General features: G+C 44.3%; 1 protein-coding gene across 2 annotated transcripts in view; it reads left to right on the top strand.

Annotated features, from left to right (window-relative positions):
• The window catches only part of LOC133607855 (transcriptional coactivator YAP1-like), a 70,661-nt gene that overhangs the window by 5,500 nt on the left and 53,106 nt on the right, over nt 1-12,055 (top strand). Inside the window, exons 1-3 of one of the 2 annotated variants that reach the window (XM_061962868.2) lie at nt 3,038-3,444; nt 3,709-3,962; nt 10,559-10,767. In XM_061962868.2, the coding sequence (XP_061818852.1) occupies nt 3,759-3,962; nt 10,559-10,767 (413 nt within the window). In that variant the 5' untranslated portion in view covers nt 3,038-3,444; nt 3,709-3,758. Of the gene's footprint in view, nt 1-3,037; nt 3,445-3,708; nt 3,963-10,558; nt 10,768-12,055 lie in introns of those variants that run through there. The other variant, XM_061962869.2, reaches the window with a different exon arrangement.

Here is a 12,055-nt window from a genome sequence, read left to right as displayed (position 1 = left end):
GGTCGGACGTGCCCTAAACACCTTCCTAGGGAGGCGTTCGGGTGGCATCCTGACCAGATACCCGAACCACCTCATCTGGCTCCTCTCGATGTGGAGGAGCAGCGGCTTTACTTTGAGCTCCCCCCGGATGGCAAAGCTTCTCACCCTATCTCTAAGGGAGAGCCCCGCCACCCGGCGGAGGAAACTCATTTCGGCCGCTTGTACCCGTGATCTTGTCCTTTCGGTCATGACCCAAAGCTCATGACCATAGGTGAGGATGGGAACGTAGATCGACCGGTAAATCGAGAGCTTTGCCTTCCGGCTCAGCTCCTTCTTCACCACAACGGATCGATACAGCGTCCGCATTACTGATGACGCCGCACAGATCCGCCTGTCGATCTCACGATCCACTCTTCCCCCACTCGTGAACAAGACTCCGAGGTACTTGAACTCCTCCACTTGGGGCAAGATCTCCTCCCCAACCCGGAGATGGCACTCCACCCTTTTCCGGGAGAGAACCATGGACTCGGACTTGGAGGTGCTGATTCCCATCCCAGTCGCTTCACACTCGGCTGCGAACCGATCCAGTGAGAGCTGAAGATCTTGGCCGGAGGAAGCCATCAGGACCACATCATCTGCAAATAGCAGAGACCTAATCCTGCAGCCACCAAACCAGATACCCTCAACGCCCTGACTGCGCCTAGAAATTCTGTCCATAAAGGTTATGAACAGAATCGGTGACAAAGGGCAGCCTTGGCGGAGTCCAACCCTCACTGGAAACGTGTCCGACTTACTGCCGGCAATGCGGACCAAGCTCTGACACTGATTATACAGGGAGCGAACCGCCACAATAAGACAGTCCGTTACCCCATACTCTCTGAGCACTCCCCACAGGATTTCCCGGGGTACACGGTCGAATGCCTTCTCCAAGTCCACAAAGCACATGTAGACTGGTTGGGCAAACTCCCATGCACCCTCAAGGACCCTGCCGAGAGTATAGAGCTGGTCCACAGTTCCACGACCAGGACGAAAACCACACTGTTCCTCCTGAATCCGAGGTTCAACTATCCGGCGTAGCCTCCTCTCCAGTACACCTGAATAGACCTTACCGGGAAGGCTGAGGAGTGTGATCCCACGATAGTTGGAACACACCCTCCGGTTCCCCTTCTTAAAGAGAGGAACCACCACCCCGGTCTGCCAATCCAGAGGTACCGCCCCCGATGTCCACGCGATGTTGCAGAGTCTTGTCAACCAAGACAGCCCCACAAAATCCAGAGCTTTAAGGAACTCCGGGCGGATCTCATCCACCCCCGGGGCCTTGCCACCGAGGAGCTTTTTAACTACCTCGGCAACCTCAGCCCCAGAAATAGGAGAGCCCACCACAGATTATAATTATTATAATTATAATTATTATAAAAAAATATAATAATTGTATTCATCTGTGAGTTATCGCTAGCGCAAGTCAACGTTCTTCGTTGTTTTTAATCAAATATCTCCACGTTTCGTTTACACTTCTCGTGTCTCACTCACTCCGTCTCTCTCTCTCTCTCTCTCTCTCTCTCTCTCTCTCTCAGAGAGAGAGACGGAGTGAGAGCGAGAGAATGCCACTCTGATTGGCTAATTCCGGGGTATGGGTTGTCATCTCTATCACGACACGCTGATAGGCTGTTACCACCTGGGTCATACACATGTGCAGTGCACAGTGCATGGAACCTTTCGCTGCAGGCACACAGTTGTCTCGTATCGCTACTTCGCTAACTGTTCACTCGTCAGTCACTGAATGTGAATCAAATCACAATGGCATGCTCCAAGTTGGCTCAGGCTGGTAAAAGAAAGGTGGACAGGGAAAACCGACGTTTCAAGGAAGAATGGACAGAGCAATATGTTTCATCCTACCTAATGCAAGTACCAGACCAATGTGTCTAATATGCAACAGTACTGTTGCTCTGGTGAAAAGTGAAAATCTGAAACGTCACTATCTGAAAGAGCACCGCGAATTTGAAGAGACATTTCCTCATGATTCAGAGCTAAGAAAAAAAAAGAAATCACGAGGCTGAAAAAGTCATATGAAACATCAAGCAAGATTTTTGTTAAATCTATGACACAACAACAAATAGCAACAGAGCAGTAACGTGCGGTGAGGTTGATGGCTGGTGAGGCACTGACTTCATCACTGTCAGATTTACAAACATATGAACCCTAAAGAGTATCTTATTCACCATTTGATTGGCAGCAGTTAACGGGTTATGTTTAAAAGCTCATACCAGCATTCTTCCCTGCTTGGCACTCAGCATCAAGGCTTGGAATTGGGGGTTAAATCACCAAAAATGATTCCCGGGCGCAGCGCCACTGCTGCCCACTGCTCCCCTCACCTCCCAGGGGGTGATCAAGGGATGGGTCAAATGCAGAGGACACATTTTTTCAAAGTTCTTATTTATTTTTGTTTCAAAGAAAATATTTCATGTATTTTATTGGATATTTATTTTATTTTTGTTAATTTTAAGAAAATGTTAAACTACCTACCTCCTGCTACTATATAAGCTTGACCGATAATAAACGGACCCAGCCTGTTTAAAAAAAACCATTTGTGGACCTTCAAGATTTGTACTTGAGGACCCCTGGTGTACATATTTCACGTAGCCTAGCCTAAGCTAAGCTAACTAATCTTAACTTGATTATAACTATTAGTTACTCCAGGCTACATTTAGTGTTAAGCAAACTATAAATAATAAAACATGTGTCCTTTATCATAGCTAGACGTATGACAAAAAAAACCGCATGAAAATCAGTGGTATTCAGTGAGGTAAGATGAATTAAAAGCGCTGACAGTTCATTGCTCCTGCCAAATGAATTGCACTGACTGGAGCGGATCACCACTCCAAGATGGCGGCCCCGCGTCTCGTCAGCGCCAGTAGGCAGTAGCGGTCAATGCTGCGTCAACTTATAACAGAAACGACCTTACGTCTGGCGGGTCCGGGGGTGCAGTGTGCGTGTTTTCCAGCAGAGGGCGCCCTCGGCCCGAACAGGGGCGGATGTTTTGTTAGGACAACTTCCCAGTGGAATAAAAAAAACGAAAATAAAGTCCGACGAAAACATCATTTCGGATCGGATTAGACTTTTACTCAACGACGCTCACGTCTCTGCGTGTTCACTCCACGCATTCTCGGGTGTTTTTGCGCGCGCAAAAACAAAACAAAACATTGGAGCGGGGTTTTCCGCGTAAATCACGTCAATTGTGTGGCAAAAAGTTCGGCGTGCGGCTTTAAAGGCTGCGGCCCCGCCCATGCGCGCTATCACATGAACGTGCGAGTGGACGCGCACACGCAAAAGTTTGCGGCTGAGATTTTGTCCCGACGACGTCCGTCCCGAGTGGATTCTTTTTTTTCCCTTCTCCGTCGGACGCGAGTTCGGATTCCTCGGTGGCGTGGAGAGAGGAAGACGGCGGGCAGACAAGTCTGCGTGGAGGTACGCAGGGGACGCGTGTTGCTCTTTTCTCCTCCGCCCACGCATTGCCACGCCACTTTCCTCGCTACAATCGGACACTACTCTTTTTTTTTTTTGGTGGGCTTTCTTTAACTTTTTAAAGAAGTTGGGAGTGGAAGCTGGGGCGGGTTAGACGGGAGGGGAGGGGAGGGGGGGAGTGTAAACAATCCGATCACGTAACGTCACGTATTGTCACGCGGCGTCCGTCCACGCACGCCTGACCCCCGTCTCGTCTCTTGTCTCCAGTTGCAATTTCAAGTCGGCCGAAGCGAAGGTTGTTAACCGCGGGGGCCCACATGGACGCCCGCCGCGGCGCTCCCCCGGCCGGCCAGCAGGTGGTGCATGTGCGCGGGGACTCCCAGACGGAGCTGGAGGCCCTCTTCAGCGCCGTCATGAACCCCAGCAAGGCCGCCCAGCAGCCCGCCTCCCTGCCCATGAGGATGCGGAAGCTGCCGGACTCCTTCTTCCGCCAGCCGGACCCCCGGACGCACTCCAGACAAGTAAGTGTACCCCGCCTAGACCGCCCGAATGCAGCTGAGATAGGCTCCAGCACACCCGCGACCCCGAACGGGACAAGCGGTAGGAAATGGATGGATGGGCCCCATTTTGCTCTTTAATATGACCTCTTTATTATTATTATTATGATTAGACTCCTTAGGAGCCTCTCCATAGTGACGCCTCTGTTTCCAACTTAAATGAAGGGTCCTTGAATGCATCACAATTATGAGCTATGGCCCAAATGCAGCTGAGATAGGCTCCAGCGACCCCGAACGGGACAAGCGGTAGAAAATAGATGGATGGGCCCCATTTTGCTCTTTAATATGACCTCTTTATTATTATTATTATTATTGTTATTGTTGTTATTATTATGATGATTCGACTCCTTAGGAGACTCTCCATAGTGACGCCTCTGTTTCCAACTTAAATGAAGGGTCCTTGAATGCATCACAATTATGTGCTATGGCCCGAATGCAGCTGAGATAGGCTCCAGCACCCCCGCGACCCCGAACGGGACAAGCGGTAAAAAATTGATGGATGGGCCCCATTTTGCTCTTCAATATGACCTCTTTATTATTATTATTATTATTATGATTAGACTCCTTAGGAGCCTCTCCATAGTGATGCCTCTGTTTCCAACTTAAATGAAGGGTCCTTGAATGCATCACAATTATGTGTTATGGTCCGAATGCAGCTGAGATAGGCTCCAGCACACCCGCGACCCCGAACGGGACAAGCGGTAGAAAAAGAAGGGATGGGCCCCATTTTGCTCTTTAATATGACCTCTTTATTATTATTATTATTATTATTGTTATTATTGTTATGATGATGATTAGACTCCTTAGGAGCCTCTCCATAGTGACGCCTCTGTTTCCAACTTAAATGAAGGGTCCTTGAATGCATCACAATTATGAAAAATGAAACACCTCGCCCCCGCGACCCCGAACGGGACAAGCGGTAGGAAATGGATGGATAGGGCCACATTTTGCTCTTTAATATGACCTCTTTATTATTATTATTATTATTATTATTATTATTATTATTATTATGATGATTAGACTCCTTAGGAGCCTCTCCATAGTGACGCCTCTGTTTCCAACTTAAATGAAGGGTCCTTGAATGCATCACAATTATGAGCTATGGCCCAAATGCAGCTGAGATAGGCTCCAGCACACCCGCGACCCTGAACGGGACAAGCGGTAGAAAAAGAAGGGATGGGCCCCATTTTGCTCTTTAATATGACCTCTTTATTATTATTATTATTATTATTATTATTATTATTATTATTATTATTATTATTATGATTAGACTCCTTAGGAGCCTCTCCATAGTGATGCCTCTGTTTCCAACTTAAATGAAGGGTCCTTGAATGCATCACAATTATGTGCTTTGGCCCAAATGCAGCTGAGATAGGCTCCAGTGACCCCGAACGGGACAAGCGGTAGAAAATAGATGGATGGGCCTCATTTTGCTCTTTAATATGACCTCTTTATTATTATTATTATTATTATTGTTATTATTATTATTGTTTTGATGATGATTAGACTCCTTAGGAGCCTCTCCATAGTGACGGCTCTGTTTCCAACTTAAATGAAGGGTCCTTGAATGCATCACAATTATGTGCTATGAGATGCAAAAATGAAACCCCCTCCCCCCTTTCCCTCCTGCGACCCTGAACGGGACAAGCGGTAGAAAATGGATGGATGGGCCCCATTTTGCTCTCTAATATGACCTCTTTATTATTATTATTATTATTGTTATTATTGTGATGATGATGATTTGACTCCTTAGGAGTCTCTCCTCTGTTTCCAACTTAAATGAAGGGTCCTTGAAAGCATCACAATTATGTGCTATGAGATGCTAAAATTAATCCTACATATACTCTTATTAGACTCCTTAGGAGCCTTTCCATAATGACGCTTCTGTTTCCAACTTAAATGAAGGGTCCTTGAAGGCATCACAATTGTGCTATGAGCTGAGAAAGGCTCCAGCACCCCCGCGACCCCGAACTGGACAAGCGGTAGGAAATGGATGGATGGGCCCCATTTTGCTCTTTAATATGACCTCTTTATTATTATTATTATTATGATGATGATTAGACTCCTTAGGAGCCTCTCCATAGTGACGCCTCTGTTTCCAACTTAAATGAAGGGTCCTTGAATGCCTCACAATTATGTGCTATGAGATGCAAAAATGAAAGCCCCCCGCCGCGACCCCGAACGGGACAAGCGGTAGGAAATGGATGGATGGGCCCTATTTTGCTCTTTAATATGACCTCTTTATTATTATTATTATGATTATTATTATTATTATTATTATGATGATTATGATGATTAGACTCCTTAGGAGCCTCTCCATAGTGACACCTCTGTTTCCAACTTAAATGAAGGGTCCTTGAATGCATCACAATTATGTGCTATGAGATGCAAAAATGAAAGCCCCCCGCCGCGACCCCGAACGGGACAAGCGGTAGGAAATGGATGGATGGGCCCCATTTTGCTCTTTAATATGACCTCTTTATCATTATTATTATTATTATTATTATTATTATTTTTATTATTATTATTATGATGATGATTAGACTCCTTAAGGCCTCTCCATAGTGATGCCTCTGTTTCCAACTTAAATGAAGGGTCCTTGAATGCATCGCAATTATGTGCTATGAGATGCAAAAATGAAAACCACACCCCCCATTCCCCCGCCGCGACCCCTAACGGGACAAGCGGTAGGAAATGGATGGATGGGCCCCATTTTGCTCTTTATTATGACCTCTTTATTATTATTATTATTATTATTATTATTATTATTATTATTATTATTAATAATAATATTATGATGATGATTAGACTCCTGAGGAGCCTCTCCATAGTGACACCTCTGTTTCCAACTTAAATGAAGGGTCCTTGAATGCCTCACAATTATGTGCTATGAGATGCAAAAATGAAGCGACCCCGAACGGGACAAGCGGTAGGAAATGGATGGATGGGTCCTATTTTGCTCTTTAATATGACTTCTTTATTATTATTATTATTATGATTATTATTATTATTATTAATAAAATTATGATGATGATGATTAGACTCCTGAGGAGCCTCTCCATAGTGACACCTCTGTTTCCAACTTAAATGAAGGGTCCTTGAATGCATCACAGTTATGTGCTATGAGATGCAAAAATGAAAGCCCCCCGCCGCGACCCCGAACGGGACAAGCGGTAGGAAATGGATGGATGGGCCCTATTTTGCTCTTTAATATGACCTCTTTATTATTATTATTATTATTATTATTATTATTATTATTATGATGATGATTAGACTCCTTAAGGCCTCTCCATAGTGATGCCTCCGTTTCCAACTTAAATGAAGGGTCCTTGAATGCATCACAATTATGTGCTATGAGATGCAAAAATGAAGCGACCCCGAACGGGACAAGCGGTAGGAAATGGATGGATGGGCCACATTTTGCTCTTTATTATGACCTCTTTATTATTATTACTATTATTATTATTAATATTATTATGATGATGATGATTAGACTCCTTAGGAGCCTCTCCATAGTGACGCCTCTGTTTCCAACTTAAATGAAGGGTCCTTGAATGCCTCACAATTATGTGCTATGAGATGCAAAAATGAAGCGACCCCGAACGGGACAAGCGGTAGGAAATGGATGGATGGGTCCTATTTTGCTCTTTAATATGACCTCTTTATTATTATTATTATTATGATGATGATTAGACTCCTTAGGGCCTCTCCATAGTGATGCCTCTGTTTCCAACTTAAATGAAGGGTCCTTGAATGCATCACAATTATGTGCTATGAGATGCAAAAATGAAAACCACACCCCCCATTCCCCCGTTGCGACCCCTAACGGGACAAGCAGTAGAAAATGGATGGATGGGCCCCATTTCGCTCTTTATTATGACCTCTTTATTATTATTATTATTATTATTATTATTATTATTATGATGATGATTAGACTCCTTAAGGCCTCTCCATAGTGATGCCTCCGTTTCCAACTTAAATGAAGGGTCCTTGAATGCATCACAATTATGTGCTATGAGATGCAAAAATGAAAACCACACCCCCCATTCCCCCGCCGCGACCCCTAACGGGACAAGCGGTAGGAAATGGATGGATGGGCCCCATTTTGCTCTTTAATATGACCTCTTTATTATTATTATTATTATTATTATTATTATTATTATTATGATGATGATTAGACTCCTTAGGGCCTCTCCATAGTGATGCCTCCGTTTCCAACTTAAATGAAGGGTCCTTAAATGCATCACAATTATGTGCTATGAGATGCAAAAATGAAAACCACACCCCCCATTCCCCCGCCGCGACCCCGAATGGGACAAGCGGTAGGAAATGGATGGATGGGCCCCATTTTGCTCTTTATTATGACCTCTTTATTATTATTACTATTATTATTATGATGATGATGATTAGACTCCTTAGGAGCCTCTCCATAGTGACGCCTCTGTTTCCAACTTAAATGAAGGGTCCTTGAATGCCTCACAATTATGTGCTATGAGATGCAAAAATGAAGCGACCCCGAACGGGACAAGCGGTAGGAAATGGATGGATGGGTCCTATTTTGCTCTTTAATATGACCTCTTTATTATTATTATTATTATGATGATGATTAGACTCCTTAGGGCCTCTCCATAGTGATGCCTCTGTTTCCAACTTAAATGAAGGGTCCTTGAATGCATCACAATTATGTGCTATGAGATGCAAAAATGAAAACCACACCCCCCATTCCCCCGTTGCGACCCCTAACGGGACAAGCGGTAGAAAATGGATGGATGGGCCCCATTTCGCTCTTTATTATGACCTCTTTATTATTATTATTATTATTATTATTATTATTATTATTATGATGATTAGACTCCTTAAGGCCTCTCCATAGTGATGCCTCCGTTTCCAACTTAAATGAAGGGTCCTTGAATGCATCACAATTATGTGCTATGAGATGCAAAAATGAAAACCACACCCCCCATTCCCCCCCCGCGACCCCTAACGGGACAAGCAGTAGAAAATGGATGGATGGGCCCCATTTTGCTCTTTATTATGACCTCTTTATTATTATTATTATTATTATTATTATTAATAATAATATTATGATGATGATGATTAGACTCCTGAGGAGCCTCTCCATAGTGACACCTCTGTTTCCAACTTAAATGAAGGGTCCTTGAATGCCTCACAATTATGTGCTATGAGATGCAAAAATGAAGCGACCCCGAACGGGACAAGCGGTAGGAAATGGATGGATGGGTCCTATTTTGCTCTTTAATATGACCTCTTTATTATTATTATTATTATGATTATTATTATTATTATTAATAAAATTACGATGATGATGATTAGACTCCTGAGGAGCCTCTCCATAGTGACACCTCTGTTTCCAACTTAAATGAAGGGTCCTTGAATGCATCACAGTTATGTGCTATGAGATGCAAAAATGAAAGCCCCCCGCCGCGACCCCGAACGGGACAAGCGGTAGGAAATGGATGGATGGGCCCTATTTTGCTCTTTAATATGACCTCTTTATCATTATTATTATTATTATTATTATTATTATAATTATTATTATGATGATGATAATTAGACTCCTTAGGAGCCTCTCCATAGTGACACCTCTGTTTCTAACTTAAATGAAGGGTCCTTGAATGCATCACAATTATGTGCTATGTGTTCGCGACCCCGAACGGGACAAGCGGTAGAAAATGGATGGATGGGCCCCATTTTGCTCTTTAATATGACCTCTTTATTATTATTATTATGATGATGATTAGACTCCTTAGGAGCCTCTCCATAGTGACGCCTCTGTTTCCAACTTAAATGAAGGGTCCTTGAATGCATCACAATTATGTGCTATGTGTTCGCGACCCCGAACGGGACAAGCGGTAGAAAATGGATGGATGGGCCCCATTTTGCTCTTTAATATGACCTCTTTATTATTATTATTATGATGATGATTAGACTCCTTAGGAGCCTCTCCATAGTGACGCCTCTGTTTCCAACTTAAATGAAGGGTCCTTGAATATTAGATCAATGTGTAATTAACGTGTTATTATTCATAACAGCGCCCCCCCCCCCCCCCCCCCATAAATATTTCAAAATCTACCCAAACTTGTCCCAAACGTTTGTGCTGCAATCTTTTTGTCTATTAGAGTTTTTATGTTAACATTTTATAGTTATTAAGTTATTAACCTTTGAAATTGTTTATGTTATTAACGTGTAATTAACATGTTTGTTTTTGTTTTTTTTATAACCAGCTTACCCCCCCCCCCAACCATGGCAAACTCTCCCTAAACGTGTCCCATTTGTTTGTATTGTAAACATTTTTTGGTCCTATTATGAAAGTTTTTGTGTTATTAATGTTATTAACGTGTAATTAAGGCGTTATTGTCGATAACTTCCTGTCTCCATTCTTCTTCTGCACAGAAAAAAGTGTCATGTTTTTAGGCTCCTCAGGAGCGCGCCCATAAAAGGGCGTGACGGATAGGGAGTTATCAACTGGCTTCCTCTTGACCTTTGACCCTTGATTCACCGCACCTTTTTGTGCAACTCTTGCGTTTGATTCCCGTCAGGCCAGCTCGGACGGAGGAGCGTGCGCCTCCCTCACGCCTCACCACGTCCGCGCCCATTCCTCGCCGGCCTCGCTGCCCGTCAACATGCCCGACGCGGCGGCGGCGGTGGTGGCGGCGGCGGCGGCCCCGCCCATCATACCCGACGACATGCCCCTCCCCCACGGCTGGGAGATGGCCAAGACGCCGACTGGCCAGCGCTACTTCCTCAAGTAAGAACTGATCTCCTCCCTCTGGGATCCACTCATGGATCGTTAAATAACTGGGGCTGGTAACCGTATCAGATCTTTTTCCAATATCATTAAATGTGTGATGTGATATGTGCGATACAAGCAGTCCTGCAGCGGGATTTCATGTGTGATACAAGCAGTCCGGCAGCATGTTTACTTGTGTGTGATATCATGTGCGATACAAGCAGTCCTGCAGCGTGTTTTCTTGTGTGTGATATCATGTCTGATACAAGCAGTTCTGCAGCTTGTTTACTTGTGTGCGATATAAGCGGTCCTGCAGCATGTTTACGTGTGTAACATCATGTGTGATACAAGCAGTCCTGCAGCGTGTTTACTTGTGTGTGTGTGATATCATGTCTGATACAAGCAGTTCTGCAGCGTGTTTACTTGTGTGCGATACAAGCGGTCCTGCAGCATGTTTACGTGTGTAATATCATGTGTGATACAAGCAGTCCCGCAGCGTGTTTACTTGTGTGTGTGTGATATCATGTCTGATACAAGCAGTTCTGCAGCGTGTTTACTTGTGTGCGATACAAGCGGTCCTGCAGCATGTTTACGTGTGTAATATCATGTGTGATACAAGCAGTCCTGCAGCGTGTTTACTTGTGTGTGTGTGTGATATCATGTCTGATACAAGCACTCCTGCAGCATGTTTACTTGTGTGTGTGATATCATGTGCGATACAAGCAGTCCTGCAGCGTGTTCTCTTGTGTTATATCATGTCTAATACAAGCAGTCCTGCAGCATGATATCATGTGTGATACAAGCACCCCTGTAGCATGTTTACTTGTGTGTGTGATATCATGTGCGATACAAGCAGTCCTGCAGCGTGTTTTCTTGTGTGTGATATCATGTCTGATACAAGCAGTTCTGCAGCGTGTTTACTTGTGTGTGATATCATGTGCGATACAAGCAGTCCTGCAGCGTGTTCTCTTGTGTTATATCATGTCTAATACAAGCAGTCCTGCAGCATGATATCATGTGTGATACAAGCACCCCTGTAGCATGTTTACTTGTGTGTGATATCATGTGCGATACAAGCAGTCCTGCAGCGTGTTTTCTTGTGTGTCATATCATGTCTGATACAAGCAGTTCTGCAGCGTGTTTACTTGTGTGCGATACAAGCGGTCCTGCAGCATGTTTACGTGTGTAATATCATGTGTGATACAAGCAGTCCTGCAGCGTGTTTACTTGTGTGTGTGTGTGTGATATCATGTCTGATACAAGCACTCCTGCAGCATGTTTACTTGTGTGTGTGATATCATGTGCG

Source organism: Nerophis lumbriciformis, linkage group LG09 (assembly GCF_033978685.3).
Source record: "Nerophis lumbriciformis linkage group LG09, RoL_Nlum_v2.1, whole genome shotgun sequence".
Taxonomy (NCBI): Eukaryota; Metazoa; Chordata; class Actinopteri; order Syngnathiformes; family Syngnathidae; genus Nerophis; species Nerophis lumbriciformis.
This window is presented reverse-complemented; position numbering and strand designations above follow the sequence as displayed.